The following is a 22,919-nucleotide window of genomic DNA, read 5'->3' as shown; positions in this document are numbered from 1 at the left end:
CTCCTGCCTCTTTTCCACTTTTTGTTTTTAGCCTGCCTTTTGGGAAATGCCCATTCAGAATGGCTTTCCTGTCGAGGATACAGCCAAGGGGATCTCCAGGCGCGGGGCGAGCATAGAGAGTGTTTTCTTTCACTCTGGATTCTTTAGAGAAATCGCAGTTGCCTGGTGGGGCTGAAGAATCAACCACTTTGAGATGCGAGTCCCACTGGGATCATCCCTGATCCTACCCTGACAATAGCCAAGGAGCCCCCTGTTGGGGAGGGAAGGGATTAAGGGCTCACTCGGAGGGGATGGGATGCTTGGCCCTGTGCAGGCAGGCTGCTCAGGACAACTAGCCTCTCAGGAAGCGAAGCTCAGCATCATTCAGGGAAGCAGACTAACCTGCCGATTTCTAAGCTCATCATTATTAAGGGTGGTCCATCTGGGCCTTTGATCTCTACAAATATTGAAGGATGATAGGCCTGAATGCAAAATATTTGCCCTGGAACAATAGTTTGGCACCTGGGTGCTATAAAATAGAAGTAGTAGTAATCATACTTTTATTATAAAAGTTTTAATTGCTACTTTTGATTGAGCAAATATTCCCTGTTAAGTGCTCTTCTGTATTACCTCATTTAATCATGACCAAAAACTCCATGACATTGGTAATGTCTACTTAACCTGTGTCATGAAGATGAGAACACTGAAGCTCAGAGTTGAAGTAATGTTTCCAAGCTGGTCAGTGGCAGATCTGGGAGTCAGATCACATCTGAGCGAGGCCCACGCTCTCATTCTTCCCTACCTCCCTGCCCTGCTCACCAGGCCGAGAGCATTGCCCAGCAGCACAAATGAGGCTCCCCTGGGAGCAGAGAGAAGCTTAATCATCCTCCTACACCCTTCCTGCCCACAGCTGCCATCTCTCAGCAATGCTACAGAGCAGGTCCTTCTGGACTGATCTGCCCTGTGCTGGGATGCTGCCCTTTGGGTTTGAGGAATTCTGGAATAAAGCAACGGTTCTTATAACAAGTTGCCTTATGCTGAGTCTCTGGGGCCCTGGCCAAGCCTCAAGGCTCTTGCTAGCTGCACAGAGAGCAGGTTTGGTTTCCAAGAACAGTGGGCTGTTTCCCAGTCCACAGTGGGGCTGGTGTGGAGGGGCTGGGCTGGGGGTGTGGATGCAGGCCCTTCCCTGTTCTCCACCTAGGTGCATGCCCAGTGTTCTCCATTGCAAGGGAAGAATTGTCTGTGATGCCTAGTTTCAGATCTCAAAACACTCTTTACAAGGCCATCCGTTCCTTCTAGTGAGGCCATGAGAAATTGAATATGATGTAAAAGCAGTTGCCTCTTGGGATGAATTTTCTTGACCAGAGATGACAAGTGCGTTTGCAGGGAGAGAGCATTCCCTCCTCAACCCCCTCAGTGGGAGCTCTGGTGAGAAGGTGGCTGGTGTGGGGCAGGAGGTGGGACAGTCAGCTGGCTGGGTCATGCTGCTTCTTCCATCTGCCCCTGGTATTCATGAAGTGCTTGCCAAGTGATGTCGCTTTAATAGTCTCTCCATTTTGCTCCCAAGTCTGGACTTCAGGAAGGATCCATCCGGGAGGCAGGGGTACAGTGGGGGAGAATATACATGAAGATAGAGGTTAGGTTCTTATGACATTCTGAGTATAACAGAGATTAGATTTCATTTAAAAAATTGTTTAGGCCTTGCTGAGCGGCATTTGGGATTGATCTCTTACCAGATATGTCGAACCTGTGCCCCTGCAGTCGAAGCACAGAGTCTTAACCACTGGGCCACCAGGGAAGTCTCTAGACTTCATTGTTTATCTATTTAAACTTTGTCTCAATCCATGTGGATTGAGTATCATCATAAAGCCCACTGGAACAAGCTACCGAGAAAGGCAGTGGGGTCATAGACCCTGGATTTCTCAGAGAAGGAATTCTGTCAGCTCCTGTCCATCCTGGATACTTGGATACTGTGCCTGTGTAAAGCCAGAGACGTGGGATAGGTAGAGAACCCCGACACGCACACCCAGGAGACCTTGGAGTGCATGCCTTTAGGGCTCCGAGAACCAAACAGCAGGGGACCAGCACTCTGCGTTCGAAGCTGGGGCGCCGGGTTTAAGGACTATTCTCACTCGCCTGATCAGACCTTCACCAAGTCTCCTGACCCCTCCAGGCCCACCTTCTCATTTGTGAATTGAGAACCCATAATGATGTTGGTGGAAAGGATGCTTCTTTCTTGAGGAAGCCACAGGGATGCCATCAATTAACATCTGGGGAACTGTTTCATCAGCACTCCACAGATGTAAAGTGTAGATGTGCCTACATATTCGAGACCGTCTCACCACCGTGCCTGGCAGAATGTCACAGGCGGAGGATGCGCTCAAGAAGAATACATTTATAATGTCTTTTCCTGGTTACATTTTAAAAGTCATGGTTATTTTTCTAGAGCAGGATATCAACATTAAACATTTTTTTGTATCACAGATCTCTTTGAACATCTGATAAAGCCATGAACATTTTCTTCCTCAAAAAGAAAGAAAGAAAGAAAAAAAACAATCCCCCTCCCACAGCAAACTAAACCATGCTAAAGCGTATATCCCATAACATTTACTACAATATCAAGGGGCTCATAGTTTCCTCTGACGCCCATCTCAGCTTAAGAAAATGCCTGTGCTGGAGATTTTCAGGCTTCAGTTCTCTGAAGTTTGGGACAGAAATAGACTGTGTAGAAAAATGAATACAATAATGATATGTAGCATTTGGCTGGGAAAAATTCTAGAGGGAATCTCCCTGAGATTGTTGGTAGTGGTAAAGAATGTGCCTGCCAGTGCAGGAGACCCAAGAGACACATTTCCATCCCTGGGTTGGGAAGATGTCCTGGAGTAGGAAATGACAACCCACTCTAGTATTTTTGCCTGGAAAATTCTATGGACAGAAGATCCTGTTGGGCTTCAGTCCATGGGGTGGCAAAGAGTCAGACACATCTGAGCACACATACATAGTGAGTCTTATTTAAATGAAAATGTGTTCAAACAAAAGAAAGGGATTTTCTCCATACATGTGGCCACCCTCAGCTCTTTGAGGCTTTTGTGCAGAAAGTTGTGGTAAGATATCTGAATCCTCCTGTCTCCACAATAGCCTGCTATCGGGTAACAGCAGCGAGGTCTCCTTACCCCAGGGTGAGGCACCTCCAGGTCACTGGGATGCTACTCAGAGTCCAGCTTATCAGGGATCTGAGAGCCTCCTGCCAAAGGTCCTGGCTGTGTCCACCCAGGCGCATCTCAGGGGGACTGGATTTTACCTCCAGCAACATGCTATTTTTGGCTTAGCGCTGTCTTTGCAAAGTAGGATTTCAGGCGTTTTGGTGAGGGGGAATTCAGGACCAGGGCCAGCTCAACAGAAGTGGAAACATAAAAACCCACAGCAAGATCCAGTCAAACCGAGTGAGAACACACCCAGAAATGCAAAAGGAAAAGGAGAGAAAATAGCTGAGCAGGGAAACGCAGCGTCACACGTTCCCCATCCAGCTGGGACCTTTGATGGAACATCGAGGAAGGTATTTGTCCCCCGGGGTGCTTCAAGCCAGCCAGGGAACTTGCTTTTAAGGCTCAGGGCGCGCTCTCTCACGTCCTCAGGTGGTTTATGGCATCTCGGTTATTGGATGTGAAAGTTTCCCCCATGAAAGATGCCCGGGTTGCCCGCCTGACCGAGCCCACACTCGCTGGGATTCCGGGACTCAGGGGCCCCCGGGAAGGCAGATGGGGGCAGTTCCGCAGGTTGGCTCCCGCGCCCCCAGCTAGATCAAGTGGCGCCGCGCAGGCAGCTGGAAGGCACCCACAGAGAGAAACCCAGCACCATGCTCAGAAAGCTCCACTCCATCCTTCACTCCGGCCCGCACAGGAAGGCAGAGGTGGCGGAGAGCCCTTACTACCACGGCCCCAGTTCCGCCGTCAGGCTGATCCGCAGCAGCTCCGTGTACGTGGTCGGGGACCACGGCGAGAAGTTCAGCGAGTCCTTAAAGAAATACCGGAGCGCCGGCAGCATGGACCCCAGCCTGTACTACCTGCAGCAGGAGGGGGACCGCGCGTGGATGCTCTCGCGCACCCAGGACTGCCTGCAGTACTTACAGGAGCTGCTGGCCTTGCGCAAGAAGTACCTTAGCAGCCTCAACGACCTGAAGCCCAGCCGCGCCCCAGGCGTCTCCTCCACCTCCTCAAAATCCTCCAGGGGCGTAAAGAAGTCTGCCGCCAAAGAAATGAAGGTAAGTGCCACCGTGGACTTCCCTGGTGGCTCAGATGATAAAGAAATTGCCTGCAATGCAGGAGACCTGGGTTCGATCCCTGGGTCCGGATAATGCCCTGGAGGAGGAAATGACAGCCCACTCCAGTATTCTTGCCTGGAGAATCCCATGGACAGAGGTGCCTGGCCGGCTATAGTCCATGGGATCAGCTGGACATGACTGAACAACTAACACTTTTTCACTTTCTTTCAAGTGCCCCCAGGAAATACTATGGACAAGAGCATTTTTCTGAGAGGCAAGTGGGAATCTTGGTTCGTCCAAGCACAGCTTAATTAACCTGCGTGTTCTGGGCACCAGCTCCAAGACCTCAGAGAGTCTCCATGGCCATTTCCCCGGCCTGGGAAGGGTGGCTTGTCCCATGTGGAGTTTTCGGGTGGAGGCCCAGGGGGAGGGACAGTTTCTGGCATCCCCAGAGCAGCCCACGAGGAGGGCTTGGGCTCAGTCTTCAGGCCAACAGTTTGCCTGTCCCTTACTGCCCACTTCCCGGGTGAGAGGAGGCTTTTATGACATTTGCATGACAGCTCATCACTTCAACACATCACTTCTCAACAAGTTATTGTTACTTTTATTAATACAATCACATCTGACGGTCCCAGTGCAAAGCAAACACTGGGAGGATTTGCTCTGTCTGTGTGAGGTGCTCAGGTTCTCAGGGGACTCAGTCACAGCCTGAGAGAGAGTCTGTGACTCCAGGAGACTGAATGACAACTTTGCTGGGCACTGGGTCTCCCTGCCCAGGCAGACCAAGCAGGAAATCAGTGAAGGGAAGGACCTGCATTTTATGGTTTCCCTGGTGGCTCAGACGGTAAAGAATCTGCCTGCAATGAAGAAGACCTGGGTTCGGTCCCTGGGTAGGGAAGATCCCCTGGAGAAGGGAATAGCTACCCATTCCAGTGTTCTTGCCTGGAGAACTCCATGGACAGAGGAGCTTGATGGACAGCAGTCCATGGGGTCGCAAGCGTCAGACGTGACTGAGTGACTAACACTTTCACTTGTACTGATCACAGCGTTTGTACACATTATGTTTTTTGGAGGTAATTCCAGTAATGCCAGAAGAGAAGCAGGGAGAAAGTCCTTTGGGATCACAGAAGGACAAGCTGAGGCTCGGTGACCAGATTTTGCTAAGACCCAAATCTCACTGTTTCTCGTTCCTTTGTTCCCTAAATTATTATTTTTTTTTTTATGTCTGAAGTTTGAGGCTGTTTCAAATCCCCATCAATCATTCTCCTGAGCTCTAAGGTGTTCAGAGCAGGCCTTTCTGCCCTCTCACCCCCTACCCCATCCTGGCTGCCTCCCCAGAGTGTCCTGCAGGCCTGCAAGTCCCATTAATAAGAACCAATTGTTCTGTTATCAGATTTCTAGGGCTTGGCCTCACCCAACTGGTTTCAACTGTCTGCACTTTATCCCATGTGGGAGCAGTGTAAATAACCATTTGAACTCTCAAAGTAGGTCAGTGTTGGGGCCCATGGAAGTATCCTGCTCTCAGGTATGGGTACTGATCCTGCAGCCAGCCAGTTGTAGATTTGGGGGCCTGACACCCCTCCTTCGGGGCCACCTCCTCCTTCAGGGCCACCTCCTCCTTTGTGGTCACCTCCAATGACAGAGGGGGTCACCATGGCTTCTGGACTCCTCTCCAGCTTGACTATCCTGGGGTTCTCAGCTCCGGTTAGATTCCCTCCAGACACTTTGTGCATGCGTGTGTGCTAAGTTGCTTCAGTCGTGTCCGATTCTTTGCAACCCCCTGGACTGTAGTCTGCTAGGCTCCTCTGTCCATGGGATTCTCCAGGCAAGAATACTAGAGTGAGTTGCCATGCCCTCCTCCAGGGGCTCTTTCTGACCCCGGGACCGAAGCCACGTCTTTTGGGTCTCTTGCATTGGCAGGTGGGTTCACTAGCACCACTTGAGAAGCCCTGTGGTCTCTGTAGCCTTGAATATTGAGTTTGTTCTGTCAACTTGTGTGCTAGGGAGAAAGCTGGGGACAGAGTGTGAGCCCAGCTATAAAAGGATCTTCATAATGAATAGGTACCGTGCCTTCAAATCATTTCAGCGGAAATACTTCCTTACTTCCTAATCATTCTACAGAGGGTCTGAGAGGATTCATATACCAGCAGCATGAGGTGGCAACAGACATTGGAAAGCTGGGAGAGAAAAAGCATCCACAGAAAATCAAGACAGCTCAAGAAAACACGCAAATCCTACAGCTGGATTTGGCTTTGCACTTCCTGGGCGCTGCAATGTAAAAAGAGCAGGACTTATTTCAAAATTCTGACTAAGAGGAAGAACCATACCTATTGTTTACAGGAATCCAGATTTTTCCCAGGTTTAAATTCTAAACTTTCTCATAGAGGATCTGATACCGGGAACCATGGGTGACGTCATTTGTAATGCCGTCACTGATATTTTAGTAACAATTCATCAACAAGTGTATCATTCCTTCTTTCCTTCCTTCACTTAACAACACATACTTATTGAGCACATACTATGTGTCAGGAACTCTCCAAGATGCTGCTAAAGGAGCCAAAGATCACTCTCATGGGTGATCATTCTTGTGGGAAAGGCAGGCAGTGACCCAGGAGTCAGATTTCTGGAGGCGATTTCTCAGAGCCCTGGCGGGTGGCCACCAAGTCGCACAAGGCACGTATCCTAGTGAGGAACTAGGGAAGGGACCTGGCTGTGTAACTCCTGCAGGTCTTTTGGACCCAGTGGAGGATTCAGATCCCAGAGGCACGGGGCTTAGGCGGGGAACCACATACCCTTCCAAAATCTCTGTCAAAGTCCCCTAAAGATGTGGTGCAGCTTCTGAGAGAAAAAAGCCCGTGAGAAGTTAAAGCTGTCCTGCCGTGTTTCTTGCTATTTCCCGCCTCATCCCAGCACTTTGGAAAGCGAATTGCTCTCCTTCAAGCCTGCTTTGGGGTCTGGTCTGGGACGAGGCTGGCCTCAGCCCTGGCGTGTTTCTCCCCTCACCTCGTTCCCATGGTAATGTCTTCAAGCTGCCAGAGGTCTCTGGGTTACTTCCCTTCTCTCTTTTCACTCCCCCTCAACACATCGCTTTCTCTCAAGCTTGGCTCTCTTTTTTTGGAGGGGGTGGTAAAATAAGGATAACCTAGTATTTACCATTTTCACCGTGGCATTTCATAGCACCTTAAATGAGCGCTTTTCAGTATCCTCAGATTATGGGTAATGAAGTCTATCAGTCAATGAATTATGAAATTAAGTGCTTTTCTTTGATATAATATACATTTCTTTTAAAGAAAAATGTGCAACCCTGTGTACTATCAAATGGTTAACTGCCAGACAGAAATCAGAGCTCTTTACCCCAGAGCTTTCTGTAAGCTTTTCCAAATGATCAGTTATATAGACCCATGATAATTCAGCCCAAAGACAGTAAGCCCTAATTAACATCTTTTTAGAATGCTTTTTGAAAGTAAATTAGTAGAAACTAGAAAATGCATTCCTTTAAGAGGTTATGGAGGCTCTAAAAATACTTCATTTAGAAATTAGGAGAATGTTTTTATAAAATGTTTGACAACTATCTTTTATTTCTTAAAATATAACTCTCTTTAAAATTCTTTAAAAAATTAAAAAATTCCAAAAAAAATTGAAAGTTACCATTTGAACCATTTTTAAGTGTGTGGTTAATTCCCTGGCATTAAGCGTAATGCTGTGGAGCCCACTACTATCCATTCCCAGAAAATTTTCATCAGCCCAGACACAAAGTCTGGGTCCATTAAGCAGTGACTCCGCATTTTCCCTTTCCCCTAGACTTCTGTATTCTCCTTTCTGTCTCTATGAATTTGCCTCTGCTGCTGCTGCTAAGTTGCTTCAGTCGTGTCCGACTCTGTGCGACTCCATGGATAGCAGCCCACCAGGCTCCTCCATCCATGGGATTTTCCAGGCAAGAGTACTGGAGTGGGGTGCCATTGCCTTCAGGAACTTCATATAAATGGAATCGCACAGTGCTTGTCTGTCTGTGACTGGCTTCTTTCTCTTAGCATAGTGTTTTCAAGGTTCATCCACGTTCTCAGAACCTCCTTCCTTTTTAACAGTCCATGAGCTTGGGCTTTTTCAAATATTTATTTTTATTTATTTATCTGGCTGCACCAGGTCTTCATTGCAGCATGCGGGATCTTTAGCTGTGGTCTGTGGACTCTTAGTTGCAGTACATGGGATCTAGTTTCCCGACCAGGGAGCCAACCCAGGGCCCCTGCATTGGGAGAGTGTAGTCTTAGCCCCTGAATCACCAGGGAGCTTGGGTTTTGATGGGAGGTGAGGAGGCAAAGTTTGAGATTACACTTGGATTTTGTCCGGAGTGCTCGTCAGCACTTGGGGAATTCCCTGAGGATTGCTCCCCACATTTTTAGGGTCAGATGAACAGGTGAACAGCCGACATCCCTCTGTGAGAACTCAGCCACCCAAGGGGACCTGAGCCTCACCCACCCACAGTGTCTGGGCTACCGGGGAGGCAGTTTTGGGTTGGCTGCAATGCACTCAAGAAACTCTGCCCAGAAGGTTTGGGAGGAAGTATTTTCCAAAGCTAAGGTTCCTGGTCACCTACCCCAGTCCGAAGAAATGTCTTTATTTCTGTGTGTCTTCTAGCTCTGAGCAGCTTGGATTCCCGATATGTCTGCCTGGATGAATGAACCAGCTCTTCAATGTACAGCTCTCCCAGCACCAATCTCCTTCCCCCCTCCCCCCTGAGCCCCCAACTAAAGAAATTCAACTGCTACAAGAATAATTTAAACAGAGCCAGTGGAATTCTGAAGAATGCCTGCCAAATGTGATTGATTTTTATTTAAAGTAGTTTTGCTCTGATAATATATAGCTTTCAGAATAAATTTTCTGTCATTGGCTGTTCAATCCTGGTGCATGAAATAAGACCATGTCAACAGCAAATAGATTTTTTTTTTCTCCTCTATGGTAGAAAGCTCTAAATCCAATTCACCTAAGAAGATTCTATATCCACCTATAAATGGCATATGGGATGGGGAAGCAGGGCCTGGATTCCCATATACCCCTGGGAATTATTTTTCAGTTCTGTTGGGGGGAATTTCTGCAAACATGGTGATACAAAAGTGCAGGTTTTCTGTGGGCATCAGTTACTGGAGGTCTCTAGTACTGGGCCTGTATCTGGTCAGCAGAGTTAAAGGGCAGTAAACATTCAGTATGAACTGCAAAGAATTTCTATTATGCTTGGCAGAGCTCCCCAGAAGATGACAGACAGTAAAATAATGACGGATAACAGAGTATCCAATTCCTCAGCCCCCTCAGTCAGATCACAAGATGGGTAATTACATCCCCAATCTATCTTCCAGACACCTGCTGCTTGCTTGGCTTAGCAACGACACTTCCCCCTCCCATTTCCCTCTCCACTACACCCCACTCACCCGGCTAACTTCTTGTCTTTTTAAGACAGCAGAGAAAGCACTGCCCCAGGCAGCCATGTCTCAGGTCCACAGTCTACCACGGTGAATTTCTCTCTTCCCTGGGTCTGGCCCTTAACTCAGCACTTAGCTCCCAGCACCTAGCACTCAGCACGCAGCCCTGTAATTGTCATTCATTTGCTGTGTCTGCTACTGGCCATGATCTCCTTGAATGGAGTCACCATGTCTTATTTATCTTTTTATCTCCAGCTTCTAGTGAAGCCCCAGGCATACAGTAACTCAATAAACAAATAACCTGAGAAACCCCAGTTGTAATTTAAAAAGAAAACTGAAAGGTTTATGGGAGACTTGGTTTTCAGTGAGTGGAAAATTATCTTTTGTTTTTAATAGAGTAGAGTATATTTGGGTGTATTCAGATGAAATGATAGCCTAATAATTAAAGCATCCCATGTGTAATGAATCCGAGTTTACTATCAAAAGGACACGTTTTTTTGGGTAAACATTTTTTCTAAGGTATATTTACTCATTAAATGAAATTTATAAAACACAGAAAAGTTGAAGAAAATTGAAATAACTTAGAGCATATCATCCAGAATAATCACTCTAAAATGTTTAAACATATTTTCTTTCAATCATTTATTTCTTGTATGGTTATAGATATGTATAGTAGTGTTGCCAGATAAAATAGAGGATGTCTATTTAAATTTGGATTTCAGATAAATGATGGATTTAAAAAATATAATTATGTCCATACAATATTTGGTATATATTAATACCAAACATTTATAGCTTATGTAGAATTGAAATTTAACTGCCATTAAGTTTTTTTAGTTCTTGAATTTGGCAACCTTTATGTATGTATATGTATAAATTTATTAAATTTGGCATATACCATATACTTTTAAATAACTTATATTTTGGGTTCTTTTCTATCATTAACTTGTTTTTGAAAACTGAACTTTTAATGGCAAAAATTTAACTCACAACCCTTTAAACAATTGTTCAACATTGTGAATGAATTCATCTTACTCTGTCTATAAAGGCATCTTTTGGACAGTTATTCCTTAGTGTGATTAACAGGTCAAAGGTTAAAAGTCATTTTTAAAGGTTCTTCTACATATTGTTTTCCAGAAATATTTTATAATTTATGCCTTCATCAACAGTGAATTAGAAGGCTCTTCTTCTTGTATTTTATCAACACCAAGTAGTGTCATTAATTTTTAAAGTCTATTGATTTAATAGATAAACTGAATTATCTTATGTACTCGTTTTGAATTATTGCTTGAGCAAACAATGACCCTCTTGTTTTATCAAACCAATGTGTACTGTTGATTAATGGATTGCCCATTCATGTCTTTATACATTTGGGCTCTAGGAAACTTTTTTTTAAATTTATATGGATTCACGTCAAGAATGTGAGCACATTGTCTGCCACATGGTTAAAAATATTTTCTTAATTTTATATATAGTTTAATTTTACTTGACAGTACAATTTCATATATCATTAAAAACATTACCAGTTTTTTATGTAGTTAAACGTGTCAGCTTTTGTCTTTGATACTTCTTTGTTTCATGCTTAGAAATCCCTTGTGTGTCTCAAGGTCAGTTACGTATTTGCCATTTTCCTCCTTTTTTTTTTAGTAGTTCCATAAAAACCCCAGACCTCTTATCTATCAGCAATTTATTTTTATACATAGTGGGAAGTGAGAATCCTATTTGAAATTTTTCCCAGATAGCAAAGATTCAACACCATTTATCGACAAATCTATCCCTTCTCTCATTGGATTGTAATGTTTCACTTATCATGTGTGAAGAGTTTTATACTATGCTTCAAGGCTATTAATTCAGTTCTATTAGTTAGGCTTCGAAGAGTTTCATAAGTGTGAGCAAACAACATTTACTTACTGTTTTGCTAAAGTGAAAGGATCATTTAGGCGACCTTTAAGGGGAGGAGTGGAGAAGGTACCAGGTACTAGCAAAGGAAATAATGGTTTTAAGATTATAATGCTGGAGAGAAAAGACAGCTTGTCAGACGGTGAGTCTGCAACCTCTAATACCAAACACAGAAGAGGTACAGCTATGCTTCCAAAATGATCGTACCGCTTAGCTATAAGAGGTAATTCCCAGGTCTAGTTACCCTATAGTTTGTGCCAAACCCTGCCCTTCCTTTTCATCTTTTTGGTCTGATTTTTCTCAGCTGTATTGTCTACATCACTATTTGGTTGTTGTTTAGCTCGGACAAGTCTACCAATAGCTTATCTATTGAAAACGTGGATGTGGACGTGTGCACATATGTATTTAAATTTCAGTGATTATACCTTTCCCCACGTTGTTTGTCAGATCCACAGTTCTTATTTATTGTTTTATACTGAAGCATAGTTGACATACAGTGTTGTGCCCATCTCTGCTGTACAGCAAAGTGACTCAGTTATACACCTGTACACATTCTTTATAATATTCTTTTCCATTACGGTTTATCACAGGATACTGAATATAGTTCCTGGTGCTATAGCATAGGGCCTTGTTGTTTATCCATCCTGTATCTAATAGCTTCCACCTGCTAATCCCAAACTCCCAGTCCTTCCCACCTCCTTCCACCTTGGCAACCGTGAGTCTGCTCTTTATGTCTGTGAGTCTGTTTGTGGTTTGCACATAGGCTCATTTGTGCCATATACAGTTCTTGTTTCTTAAGCTCCCATTCGTTTATCACGAACCCCTCTTCAATGATGGGTACACATTTCCCAGGTGTTGTGATATAAAAGGGATAAGAATAACGTTGGATTTGATTGTAAATAACAAGGATGGCATTCCAAGGATGGCAGAAGCAAAGAGGATATATTTGAGCTTTTAAGGTTTATCCTGAAGGGCTGCTTTTGAGAACATTACATTGCTTATGGAAACATTTAAACTGGTTTGCATTTCATTTCACCCTGCTGAATGAGCCAAGGGAAAATGATCTCCCCAAGCCAGCCAGACCAGTTCCACACTTGATCCTGTAAATTTCATCTCAATGCATTGACATTTTGATTTCCAGATGTTTTTAGCTCAAGGTTGTATTATCAATACTCCATAAAAATAAGGGGTACAGAGTTCTCAAAATTTGTCAGGTTAAATCCAAAGGTATAAGTTAGCATCATAAAAACTGTTGGAGAATATAAACATTAGATGATAGCATGTTTTTGGACCATGGTGTTGGAGAAGACTCTTGAGAGTCTGTTGGACTGCAAGGAGATCCAACCAGTCTGTTCTGAAAGAGATCAGCCCTGGGTGTTCTTTGGAAGGAATGATGCTAAAGCTGAAACTCCAGTACTTTGGCCCACCTCATGCAAAGAGTTGACTCATTGGAAAAGACTCTGATGCTGGGAGGGATTGGGGGCAGGAGGAGAAGGGGACGACAGAGGATGAGGTGGCTGGATGGCGTCACTGGCTCGATGGACGTGAGTCTGAGTGAATTCCAGGAGTTGGTGATGGACAGGGAGGCCTGGCATGCTGCGATTCATGGGGTCGCAAAGAGTCGGAAACGACTGAGCGACTGAACTGAACTGAACTGAACTGAATACAGCATACATTTATTCGTTCAACAAATTACTCTGTGTCAGGCACTGAAATAGGTGCCCAACATTCATAGATGGAAAGACAGCACATCTGCCCTGATATAGCCCATAATCTGAAGCACCATCACCTCAGCATCTGGCCTGAACCACACTGATGTGTTCAAAGAGAAGTGGGTAGAATAACAATGTTGGAAGCAGGGTGTATCCTACAGCCTGTGTCATGTAGGCAGTGGTTGGCAATGACAGAGAGAGTCAGTTGCACAGTCATGTCCAACTCTTTGTGATTCCATGGACTGTAGCCTTCCTGGCTCCTCTGTCCATGGGATTCTCCAGGCAAGAGTACTGGAGTGGGTTGCCATTTCCTTCTCCAGGGGATCTTCCCGAACGAAGGTTCAAACCCAGGGCTCCTGCATTGCAGGCAGATTCTTTACCAACTGAGCCACTAGGAAAGGAATTGAGTATCTATCCAAAGACAATCTATCTGTGAGTGTCATTTGCCAAAGTTATTTCATAGACAAGGTTGAGAATCACGAGTCTGTCGTATGACATCCCTTATATGTGGTATCTAAAAGGAAATGATGCAAATGAACTTACTTACAGAACAGAAAGAGACTCACAGACTTGGAGAACAAACTTGTGGTTGCTGGGGGAAAGGATGGGGGAAGTGATAGGGAGTTTAGGAGGGTCAGGTACACACTATATATATTTATATGCTATATTTAAAATGGATAACCAACAAGGACCTATACCTATTGTATAGCCCATGGAACTCTGCTCAATGTTATGTGGCAGCCTGGATGACAGGGGTGTTTGGGGGAGAATGGATATGTGTGTGTATGACTGAGTCCCTTTGCTGTTCACCTGAAATGATCATAGCGTTATTAATCGGCCATACCCCAAAACAAAATGAAAGGTTCAAAAACAACAAGAATCATGGGCCTGGTGTGCGGCTATGAGGGTTTCATACAATGTTGCTGTCCACACAAACATAGAAAAGCAGTGTCCGTGTCTCTCTGCTGCAGGGTGAAAGCGTCAGAGAGGAGGTGCCACGTGAGGTGGCCCCTGGGGCGGTGAGGGGGGTGGGCCCCAAGCACGAGAAGGGAGGAGGCGGCGCGATGTTTCGTGGTGGTCCTCTTGGCTTTGGGTGGGCTTAGAACCTATCCAACCTACCCTAACCTCTGACAAAATGTTGCTGCTCACACTTGCATGTTGGTTTTGGAGCATCCAAACCTCTTGGAGACAAACACTGACAGATCCCAGAAGAAAGTAAACAGATCAGAGAAGCTGAAGGACCCAAAGGGCAGGTGAGACCAGGCAGGATGGGAGCGGATGTGAAATGCAGAAAAATACACTGCCTTGGGGGACTCAAACATTACAGTGAGGAATACAGTGGAGTTTGGTTTGGAAAAGTGCAAGGGTTTCATCTGGGGAAAGTAATCTGAGACCCAGGCTTGTTGTGAAGGAGTCGGACAGGGAGGCTTGGAAAATGATGACCTTAAGGCCACTGAAGGTTAAATGTGAAAGGCAAACTTGAGTGGAGCTGGCAACGTAATACAGATGCTCTCAGGGAATGCTCATTGCCCTGGGGCTGCGCGGGCTGAAAGAACACGAGCCCTGGGATGCTCAGGCTTGAGCAGGTGCCCCAGAAAGCAGGTGTGTAGCAGTCTTTCCAAAGAAGTAGCTGAAAAATTCTGGGCCAGGAAAAGTCAAAATGGGAAGGAAGGAAGGAAGGAAGGAAGGCAATCCACTTTTATTTAAGAGTATTGAGTTCAGAGAGGGAGAACTGGCTCTCACCCAACGGTGCGGGTGACTGAAGTCCCATTTTGTCCAACCATCGCTTTGTAAAGTAGACTTTCTGTGATCTTAGCCTGAGCCCTAAACCCTGAGCTTCAGTTGATGTAGCTCCTGTGCTAGTGGTCTCACTTGGAGACCAAGAGAATGTCTTAATAGAGGCGAGAAAGGCCCAGGGGAGCTGCAGAAAAGGCGGGGAAAGTCAGAGTCATCCTGAGTTTGAAAAAGGGCTTGAATAGGCCCAGGGAGCCTGGACTTGCAGATTAGCCTTGGTGTCACCAAACCAGGCTCGTCTACCTAATTCACATGAAACCCAAATGCTGAGATGCCAGGGTTTGCAGCCAAGAGAAGGTTTATCCACAAGGCAGCCGAGCGAGGAGATGGGGGACAAATTCAGATCTGCCTCCAGGAAAGCAAGGGGCTCTCAGGTATTTATGGGATAAAGAAGCAGGGTGGCCTGGGGCTTTGGGAGCTTGGGGAAAAGTGACTAGAAATAAGGAAAAAAGGGAGCAATTGTCATTCTGTGCAGGCATAGCTAGGGTACAAGCCTCTGCCTGCTCAAAAATGCAGGCACTTAGCATCATCTGAGGGAGAAAGAGCTGTCTCAGCCACGTCCTGATGGTCAGATAGGAGCTGGTCAGATAAGGCGTTCAAGGCAGAGGGACTAGCAAGTGAAAAGACAGGGAGCTGCCTCCAGAGATGAGCCTTCTGGTCATCCGACTGTGGGAGGGTGGCCTGGCCGGCTGAGTCCATACAGACTGTCAACCAGTCCCTTAGTTTTCCATCCCCATCCTTGGTGTCCCTGGTGCTGCCAAGTCTGGAACATTTCTGTTTTAAGGGTCAAATTGTCCCCCTTCTGCAGTGCTTCCAATTCTGCCCGTGCCCCGCCCCATGCCCACCCCGCTGCCGCTCTCTGGAAGGCAAGTTCCTCTGCTCTGTTCCAGCAATTCCTCCTCTTCAGCTGCATTCCATTTGCCAGGAACTCTTGGCTATCTCTCTCACTGACCACCTCTCTCTTGTTCTCTTTGTCTTTGAGTTTTAACCGCCCCACCCCTTTCATTTTAATTTGCTCTTTGAACAGGGCAGGATAACTACATATGAAGTTTTCCACTTTTAACAGAAAAGGTTCAGTATATTTTGAGGTACTTCAAAATTTTTCTCCAAGAATACTTCTCATAAAAGGAAAAAGAAATCCACTATTTAAAGATGCTTCTTGGGAATTCGCTGGTGGTCCAATGGTTGGGACTCTGTGATTGCACTGCAGGGGACGTGGGTTAGATCCTTGGCCAGGGAACTAAGATCCCGCAAGCTGTGGCATGGCCAAAAAAAAAAAAAAAGTTCCCTAGTGGTATAAAATGCATTTTTGTTGTTGTTCAGTCACTCAGTCATGTCTGACTCTTTGTGACCCCATGGACTGTAGCACACCAGGGTCCCCTGTCCTCTACTATCTTCCAGAGTTTGCTCAAAAAATGTATATATTTCACCAAAATCTTATGCATGTATAAAGATGTCATCCTTTAGTTTCCTAACATGCAAATCTGTGATTAAATCACTTTCATTTTTAATACCATCCCACTTTCAAAAGGGTTTTCCTGATAGCTCAGTTGGTAAAGAATCTGCCTGCAATGCGGGAGACCCCGGTTCGATTCCTGGGTCAGGAAGATCCCCTGGAGAAGGGATAGGCTACCCACTCCAGTATTCTTGGGCTTCCTTTGTGGCTCAGCTAGTAAAGAATCCGCCTGAAATGCAAGAGACCTGGGTTTGATCCCTGGGTTGGAAGATCCCCTGGAGAAGGGAAAGGCTACCCGCTCCAGTATTCTGGCCTGGAGAATTCCATGGACGAGTCCATGGGATCACAAAGAGTCAGACACGACTGATCGACTTTCACTACTTTCACAATGCGCACAAAAAATAAAAGAACACTATACTTGATCCAAAGAGCCCAGGTTAACACCTATTGTCTCTTTTTCCTCTCTGAGTTCTCTCACTTCCTACATTCTTTGGGGAGTTTTTTTTTTATTAGTTCACCTGTTGATTCTGTGTCTTTTGTCCTGAGTTCTCCCCCAAAGTCCACCACAGTGCTTGGACTTCCATGATGCCAGTCACTGGTGACTGACTGGGGGCTGTTGTGAAGATGATGATGGTGATGAAGAGGAGGGGGAGGAGGAAGGGGAGGAGGAGGAGGATATCCTGAAGGAGAATGGATCAGGACAGAACCCGGAACCTGGTCTGACTTTCAGTAGATTTCTTAAACACTTTATATTGTATTAATATCATTGCTTTAACTTTTCAAACAATCATACCAATTTAAGTGTATTCCACGATTGAACCTGAAGTTGGCCACTTTTCTTACTGACAACCTCTTCTGGACTGTTTTATTTTCAAGATATCTCATCCCCTCTTTTCTGCTGTGAGCATCTCATCACCGGCCCCGGGGAACTGGACAATCTCCTAATTGGGCTTATCTGCAGGAGACAGGCCAAAGAAAGACAAATTATTTTGCCTAATGGCGGATAACAACAGTCCCTGATCAAGACAGAGGCAGATCGACTCATCCTTTTATATCCCTCCCCCGCCCCCTGCCTCCCCTTGAGATAACGGAAAATCCACCAACTATGGCATCTGTGGATCTGGAGTATCTACCTTCCTTTCAGGGGCACTTCTTCAAATTTACGTGCAAACCCGCAACATCTCTTAAAACGTTCAGTTTAAGCAACATTTGGTCCTTTTCAGCATCCCTTGCGGAGGGTGCTCCGAGCTGGGCTGGCTCACGCAGCTCTGCCCCTTCCCTCTGCCCTTCACCCCTAGCAGAAACCCACCCCTAAGAAGTACTCCCAGTTCAGCGCGGACGTGGCGGAGGCCATCGCCTTCTTTGACTCCATCATCGCAGAGCTGGATACGGAGAAGCGGCCGCGGGCTGCGGAGGTTGACCTGCAGAATGAAGACGTGGATTTCGATGGTGAGTGCCATCCCCGGGGGCGGGAGGTGGGGGTGGATGGGGTCTGTGGACTGGACTTCCCCTGATAAAGGGGCAACTCTCATTTGCAAGCCAGAGCCTGGCCCTGAGCTCGCTCTATGTCTTGGGGTTCTGGCTTTGGCCTCCCCCACACTGGGGTACCCCCTTTAACCCTCGGAGCCCTGTTTGGACAAAAACTCCTTCTCTGTGGGGCTTCCCTGGTGACTCAGCTGGTAAAGAATCGGCCAGCAATGCAGGAGACCTGGGTTCCATCACTTGGTGGAGAAGATCCCCTGGAGAAGGGAATGGCTACCCACTCCAGTATTCTGGTCTGGAGAACTCTTTCATGGATAGAGGAGCCTGGTGGGCTATGGTCCTTGGGGTTGCAAAGAGTTGGACATGATTGAGCATGCACGCACACAGGTATAGTCCATGGGGTCACAAAGAGTCGAACACCACTGAGTCTTTCTCTGTGGTCCATTTTTCATAGCTGAGGTGGGGTGGAATTTTTAAGACTCTATGAGGGAAAGCAATAGGGCAACAGTTCAAGCAAGGGATGAGGTGGGGAGTTGTTAAATGGGTACAGAGTATCAGTTTTGCAAGATGACAAAGCTGTGGAAACCTGTCACACAATGATGTGAATATACTCAACGCGACTGAATGTACACTACAAGATGCCTCAGAGGGTACACGTTATGTATCTGTTACCAGAATTGAAAAAAGAAGAAAAGGGAATGAAAGTGAAAGTGAAAGTCGCTCAGTTGCGTCTGACTTTGCAACCCCATGGCATATACAGTCCATGGAATTCTCCAGGCCAGAATCCTGGAGTGGGTAGCCTTTCCCTTCTCCAGGGGATCTTCCCAACCCAGGGACTGAACCCAGGTCTCCCGCACCGCGGGCCGATTCTTTACCAGCTGAGCCACAAGGGAAAAGGGAATAGATAAATTATATTTAACCTATATATTATCTTTAACCTGTATATTTGATTATGTAGGTTGGCCCTGGACAGCACTGTTTGCTAGACCTGACTCTGATCTGTCACCATTTGTCATCACTCTGCACCCTAACCCTCCCCACCCCACCACCCAGTGCTCCCTCTTGTGGCCCCCACCGGCCACCACTCTGCAAGGGTGTGGCGGGCGGGAGAGGGCCAGAGTGCTTGCTCAAGCCCAGCTTGGACTGTTGGAGAGGGTGGGGTAAGGTTGAAGGTGATGCTCGTCTTCTGGCCAAGGTGTATCACTGGCTGCCTCCTGATGGAGAGCAGACAACTCCACCACATTCATGGGGTCGAGCCCACATCCAGGATTCAACTGTCAGTTTCTTTAGTCTTTGATTGGCTCTCGGGGCTTCACTGGTGGCTCAGTGGTAAAGAATCTGCCGAAAATGCAGGAGACTTGCTGGAGATGTAGCTTCAATCCCTGGGTCAGGAAGATATCCTAGAGAAGAGGGCATGGCAACCCCCTCTGGTATTCTTGCCTGGGAAATCCCATGGACAGAGGAGCCTGGTGGGCTGCCGTCCATGGGGTCGCAAAGAATTGGACGTGACTGAAGCGATTGAGCACGCACACCCATTGAGGACATAGGTGATACCTTCAGAGTTAAAATTTTTTAATGGAAATGACTTTATGTGTTTTTCTCTGATAACAAGAATAACATATGTTCATTGTGAATCAAGTGAGTCAAACAACATACTAAAGCATAAGGAAGAAAGTAAAGCATTTGGCCTGTAATCCTACCACCCAGAGATAATAATCACCGTTAACGTTTTGGTGTATGCTCTTTCAGAAAGGTTTAAACATAGACTCACTTTATTATTCTTTTTAAACAAAAATAAGATCTCTTGCCTATTTTTTCATCCACTCTTTTCACTTAATTTACAATACATCGAGGGCATCTTTCCAAGTCCAAAAACATAGGTCTGTGTGCTTATCTTTAATGGACACATGCTTGAGCATTTTCTCCCTGCCCCGTAATTGCAGAGTTGAATCATTCCCTTTGCTCGGCTCTCTGGGCCTTCTTGGTGGCTCAGATGGTATAGAATCCTCCTGCAATGCAGGAGACCCAGGCTCGATCCCTAGGTCAGAAGATCCCCTGGAGAAGGAAATGGCAACCCATTCCAGTATTCTTGCCTGAAGAATTCCACGGACAGAGGAGACTGGTGGGGTTCAGTCCATAGGGTCGCAGAGGACCGGACATGACTGAGCGACTAAGCATGAGCACGCTGGCACAAGCTGGGCCTTCCTAAGCATTTACCATTTTACCTGTGTATTTATTGTGAGTTCTCAGCCCGAGTTGCCGGCTCCGTGACCTTCCGCTCCCCTCTCCTCCCCATGGTGAGTCCTCCTCTCCCGGGGCCCGGCTTCTCTCTTCCAGTGGCCACCAGCTCCCGGGAGCATAGTCTGCACTCTAACTGGATCCTCAGGGCGCCCCGACGGCGCTCCGAGGACGTCGCAGGGCACACGACAGCCGGCCAGTTCCGGAGGAGCACGGAGCGCCGGACCATCGGCACGCAGAGGAGACTTGAGAGGCACCCCATTTACTTGCCCAAGGCTGTGGAAGGGGCCTTCAGCACTTTGAAATTTAAGCCCAAAGCCTGCAAAAAAGAGTAAGTGCTTGGGCCACGGACTGTAACCAAGATGTTCTCATGTCCACCAGACTCTTGCGGGGTGCTTCTTAGGTGCCCTGAACCCCATTCTGCATGGAAAAATTGTTCGTATTTGGGGGGAGGGAGGTCTTAGTTAAAAATTTTTGTAATAGCTTACACTTCTATTCTAGCTTGGTTTACCTCTGTCCCCAACCTTAACTGTCCCTTTAGCTCTGGGTCTGCCTCCCTTTCTGGCCACTTAGCCCTCATGCTTTGTCCATCCTGTTTCACTCTTTCCCCCAGATGTCACTGATACTCTGTGGCTACAGATTTTTAATGACAGTTTGGGGTTGACGCAGGCATAGCACCACGAGGGAACCAACCCTGAACCAATTAGATGGTCCTGCCGTAGAAAGGCATCACCAGGCTGGGATGAAGGGCTTCTTCCTGGCCGGGTCTGTGCTGGCCGTCTTGTCATCATCTCTTGGCCTTTTTCCCTGCAGATCCTCCTCTCCCAGGACGAGTTTCCATCTCTAACTCCCAAATCCCTGGGACTCACTCCTTCAGAGAAATACGTGCACACTTGCTCTGACCACCCCAGGCCACTCTGCAGGGAGCTCGCCTCTCACAATAGAAGCGCCTGTCTTGGCTTACCCTCCCCCCACCCCACCCATCTTCTTTTGTTTCTCTGCAAGAGCCCTCCAACTCTGATGGGTTCAGGGGTTTTCTACATCGCCTTTTGCCTCCTCCATAATAAAGGACCATGTACTGGACATATTAAACCAGGACTCAGCCCTCATCCCCCATCCTTCCTCTCCAAGGTCAGGTCCCCCCACAACCCTACGATGACACAGCTCTGTCCTCCACGAGTCCCAGCACAAGGGGAGCATCCGACAGGCTCCATCAGGAGGGTAAATCAGAGCATCCTTTCCCTGTGAGACCAACCAAGCCAAACCGAAGCCCTCTGCCTCATTCCTCCCTTCCAGCCTCGGGAGCTCCAGACAGATCCTCTTCAACTTCTCGGGAGAAGATACGGACTGGGACTCGGAGCTCTTTGCGCCGGAGCCCCCGGCGTCCCTGGGGGAGGACCACTATGAGACGGAGAACCCCCGAGGGCAGTGGCTGCTTCGGGAGCAACTCTGGGAGCGGACAGTGCCCTGACGGCCTCAGCTTGGCAGCCTGGCCAGGCTGGGTCCCCCAGAAGGAGTCTGCTTTCAGCAAAGCAGCAGGTGTGTGATAGAGTTAAAGATGGGTCAAGTCAGGTCCTTGAACACGTGGCCTGCCAGTGCCCAGTCAGTGCCAAAGACATCTGCGCGGCCTCCAGGAGGGCCCGCCATAGGGCACTGGCGGGGCTCTGCTTTCTCTGCATGGGCAGGTGGGCCAGTCGTTACCACCCTATTGGTCTTTAAGAGCAGAGGGAACGGAAGGTCCAGGCTCACTCCTGGCCTCCCCTGGTACAGGGGAACATCCCGCTTGGTACTGGAAACCAAGAAACGCACCCATCCACTCATATCTGAGCCAAAATTTTCAAAGAGAGGCGACTCCTCTGTCCACAGGGTTCAGAAACCCTCTGGTCACCTACTGAAATTGCTTCTTCTCTGCAGAATGCTGTTTGGGAAGCAGCTGGTTCCCCCCCACCCCCACCTTCTTTTCACAGTGTTCTGGAAATTTCTGCTGGATTAGGCTGAAGATGAGGCCAGTATCCTAGCAGCAGGAGGGGGGACACAGTGTGTGAGGACCCTGCCTGGGGACCACGCTGTCTCCCCCAGCCCCAAAGCTCAGCTCCGCTTCTCACAGACAGTTGCCTGGGCCTGAAGGAAGATGAAATGATACTTCGTTTCTAATTCTCAGGCCCCAAATCCTAATAGATACTCACCCAGCCTGTGGATGAAAGCTAGGGCCCTCCCTTCCCCCAGTTACAAGGGCAATCAGAACCTTCTGGAGTAGAAAGGATTTTGATTTCTGTAACTGTCCAAATTACAGGGACTCCCCTGGTGGTCCAGTGGTTCAGACTCCATGCTTCCACTGCAGGGGGCTGGGGTCCATCCCTGGTTGGGGAACTAGGATCCCATGTGCCGCGTGGTGTGGCCAGTAAGTAAAAATAAAGAAAATGAAAAACACTTCTCTTAAGAAATACAGTTTTAAAAAGGAATTACACATGTAGCATATTCTTTGCATTTCTCCTGTACTTTTTTACACGTTTTGCATATGGTTTGACCCCTTCAAGTTCGAGAATGGCTAGTTTGGAGACTACACTGAGCTTTGTCCAGCCTCACCTAGTCCTTCTGACATTTTCTTGTAAGAAAAAAAGAAGTCACCCAGGTAGGGGGAGAGGTGCAGTGGTGTTAATGGTGATCATGGAGGAAAACGGACT

General features: G+C 47.1%; 1 protein-coding gene across 1 annotated transcript; it reads left to right on the top strand.

The window, feature by feature from the left end:
* Positions 1-3,651: 3,651 nt before the first annotated feature.
* On the top strand, positions 3,652-21,766 carry C12H13orf42 (chromosome 12 C13orf42 homolog). Its single transcript, XM_061434401.1, has 4 exons — positions 3,652-4,240; positions 17,817-17,964; positions 20,335-20,566; positions 21,532-21,766. The coding sequence occupies exons 1-4, from the start codon at positions 3,836-3,838 to the stop codon at positions 21,704-21,706; spliced, it is 960 nt and encodes a 319-aa protein (XP_061290385.1). The 5' UTR covers positions 3,652-3,835; the 3' UTR covers positions 21,707-21,766.
* The last annotated feature ends 1,153 nt before the right edge of the window (positions 21,767-22,919 follow it).

This window comes from Bos javanicus, chromosome 12 (genome assembly GCF_032452875.1).
Source record: "Bos javanicus breed banteng chromosome 12, ARS-OSU_banteng_1.0, whole genome shotgun sequence".
NCBI classification, from domain to species: domain Eukaryota; kingdom Metazoa; phylum Chordata; class Mammalia; order Artiodactyla; family Bovidae; genus Bos; species Bos javanicus.
This window is presented reverse-complemented; position numbering and strand designations above follow the sequence as displayed.

Coding starts and splice junctions, on each gene's coding strand:
- C12H13orf42 (XM_061434401.1), top strand. CDS start 3,836: ATGCTCAGAAAGCTCCACTCCATCCTTCACTCCGGCCCGCACAGGAAG. Junction 4,241..17,816: donor CTGCCGCCAAAGAAATGAAG/GTAAGTGCCACC, acceptor CACCCCTAGCAG/AAACCCACCCCTAAGAAGTA. Junction 17,965..20,334: donor TGAAGACGTGGATTTCGATG/GTGAGTGCCATC, acceptor TCTCTCTTCCAG/TGGCCACCAGCTCCCGGGAG.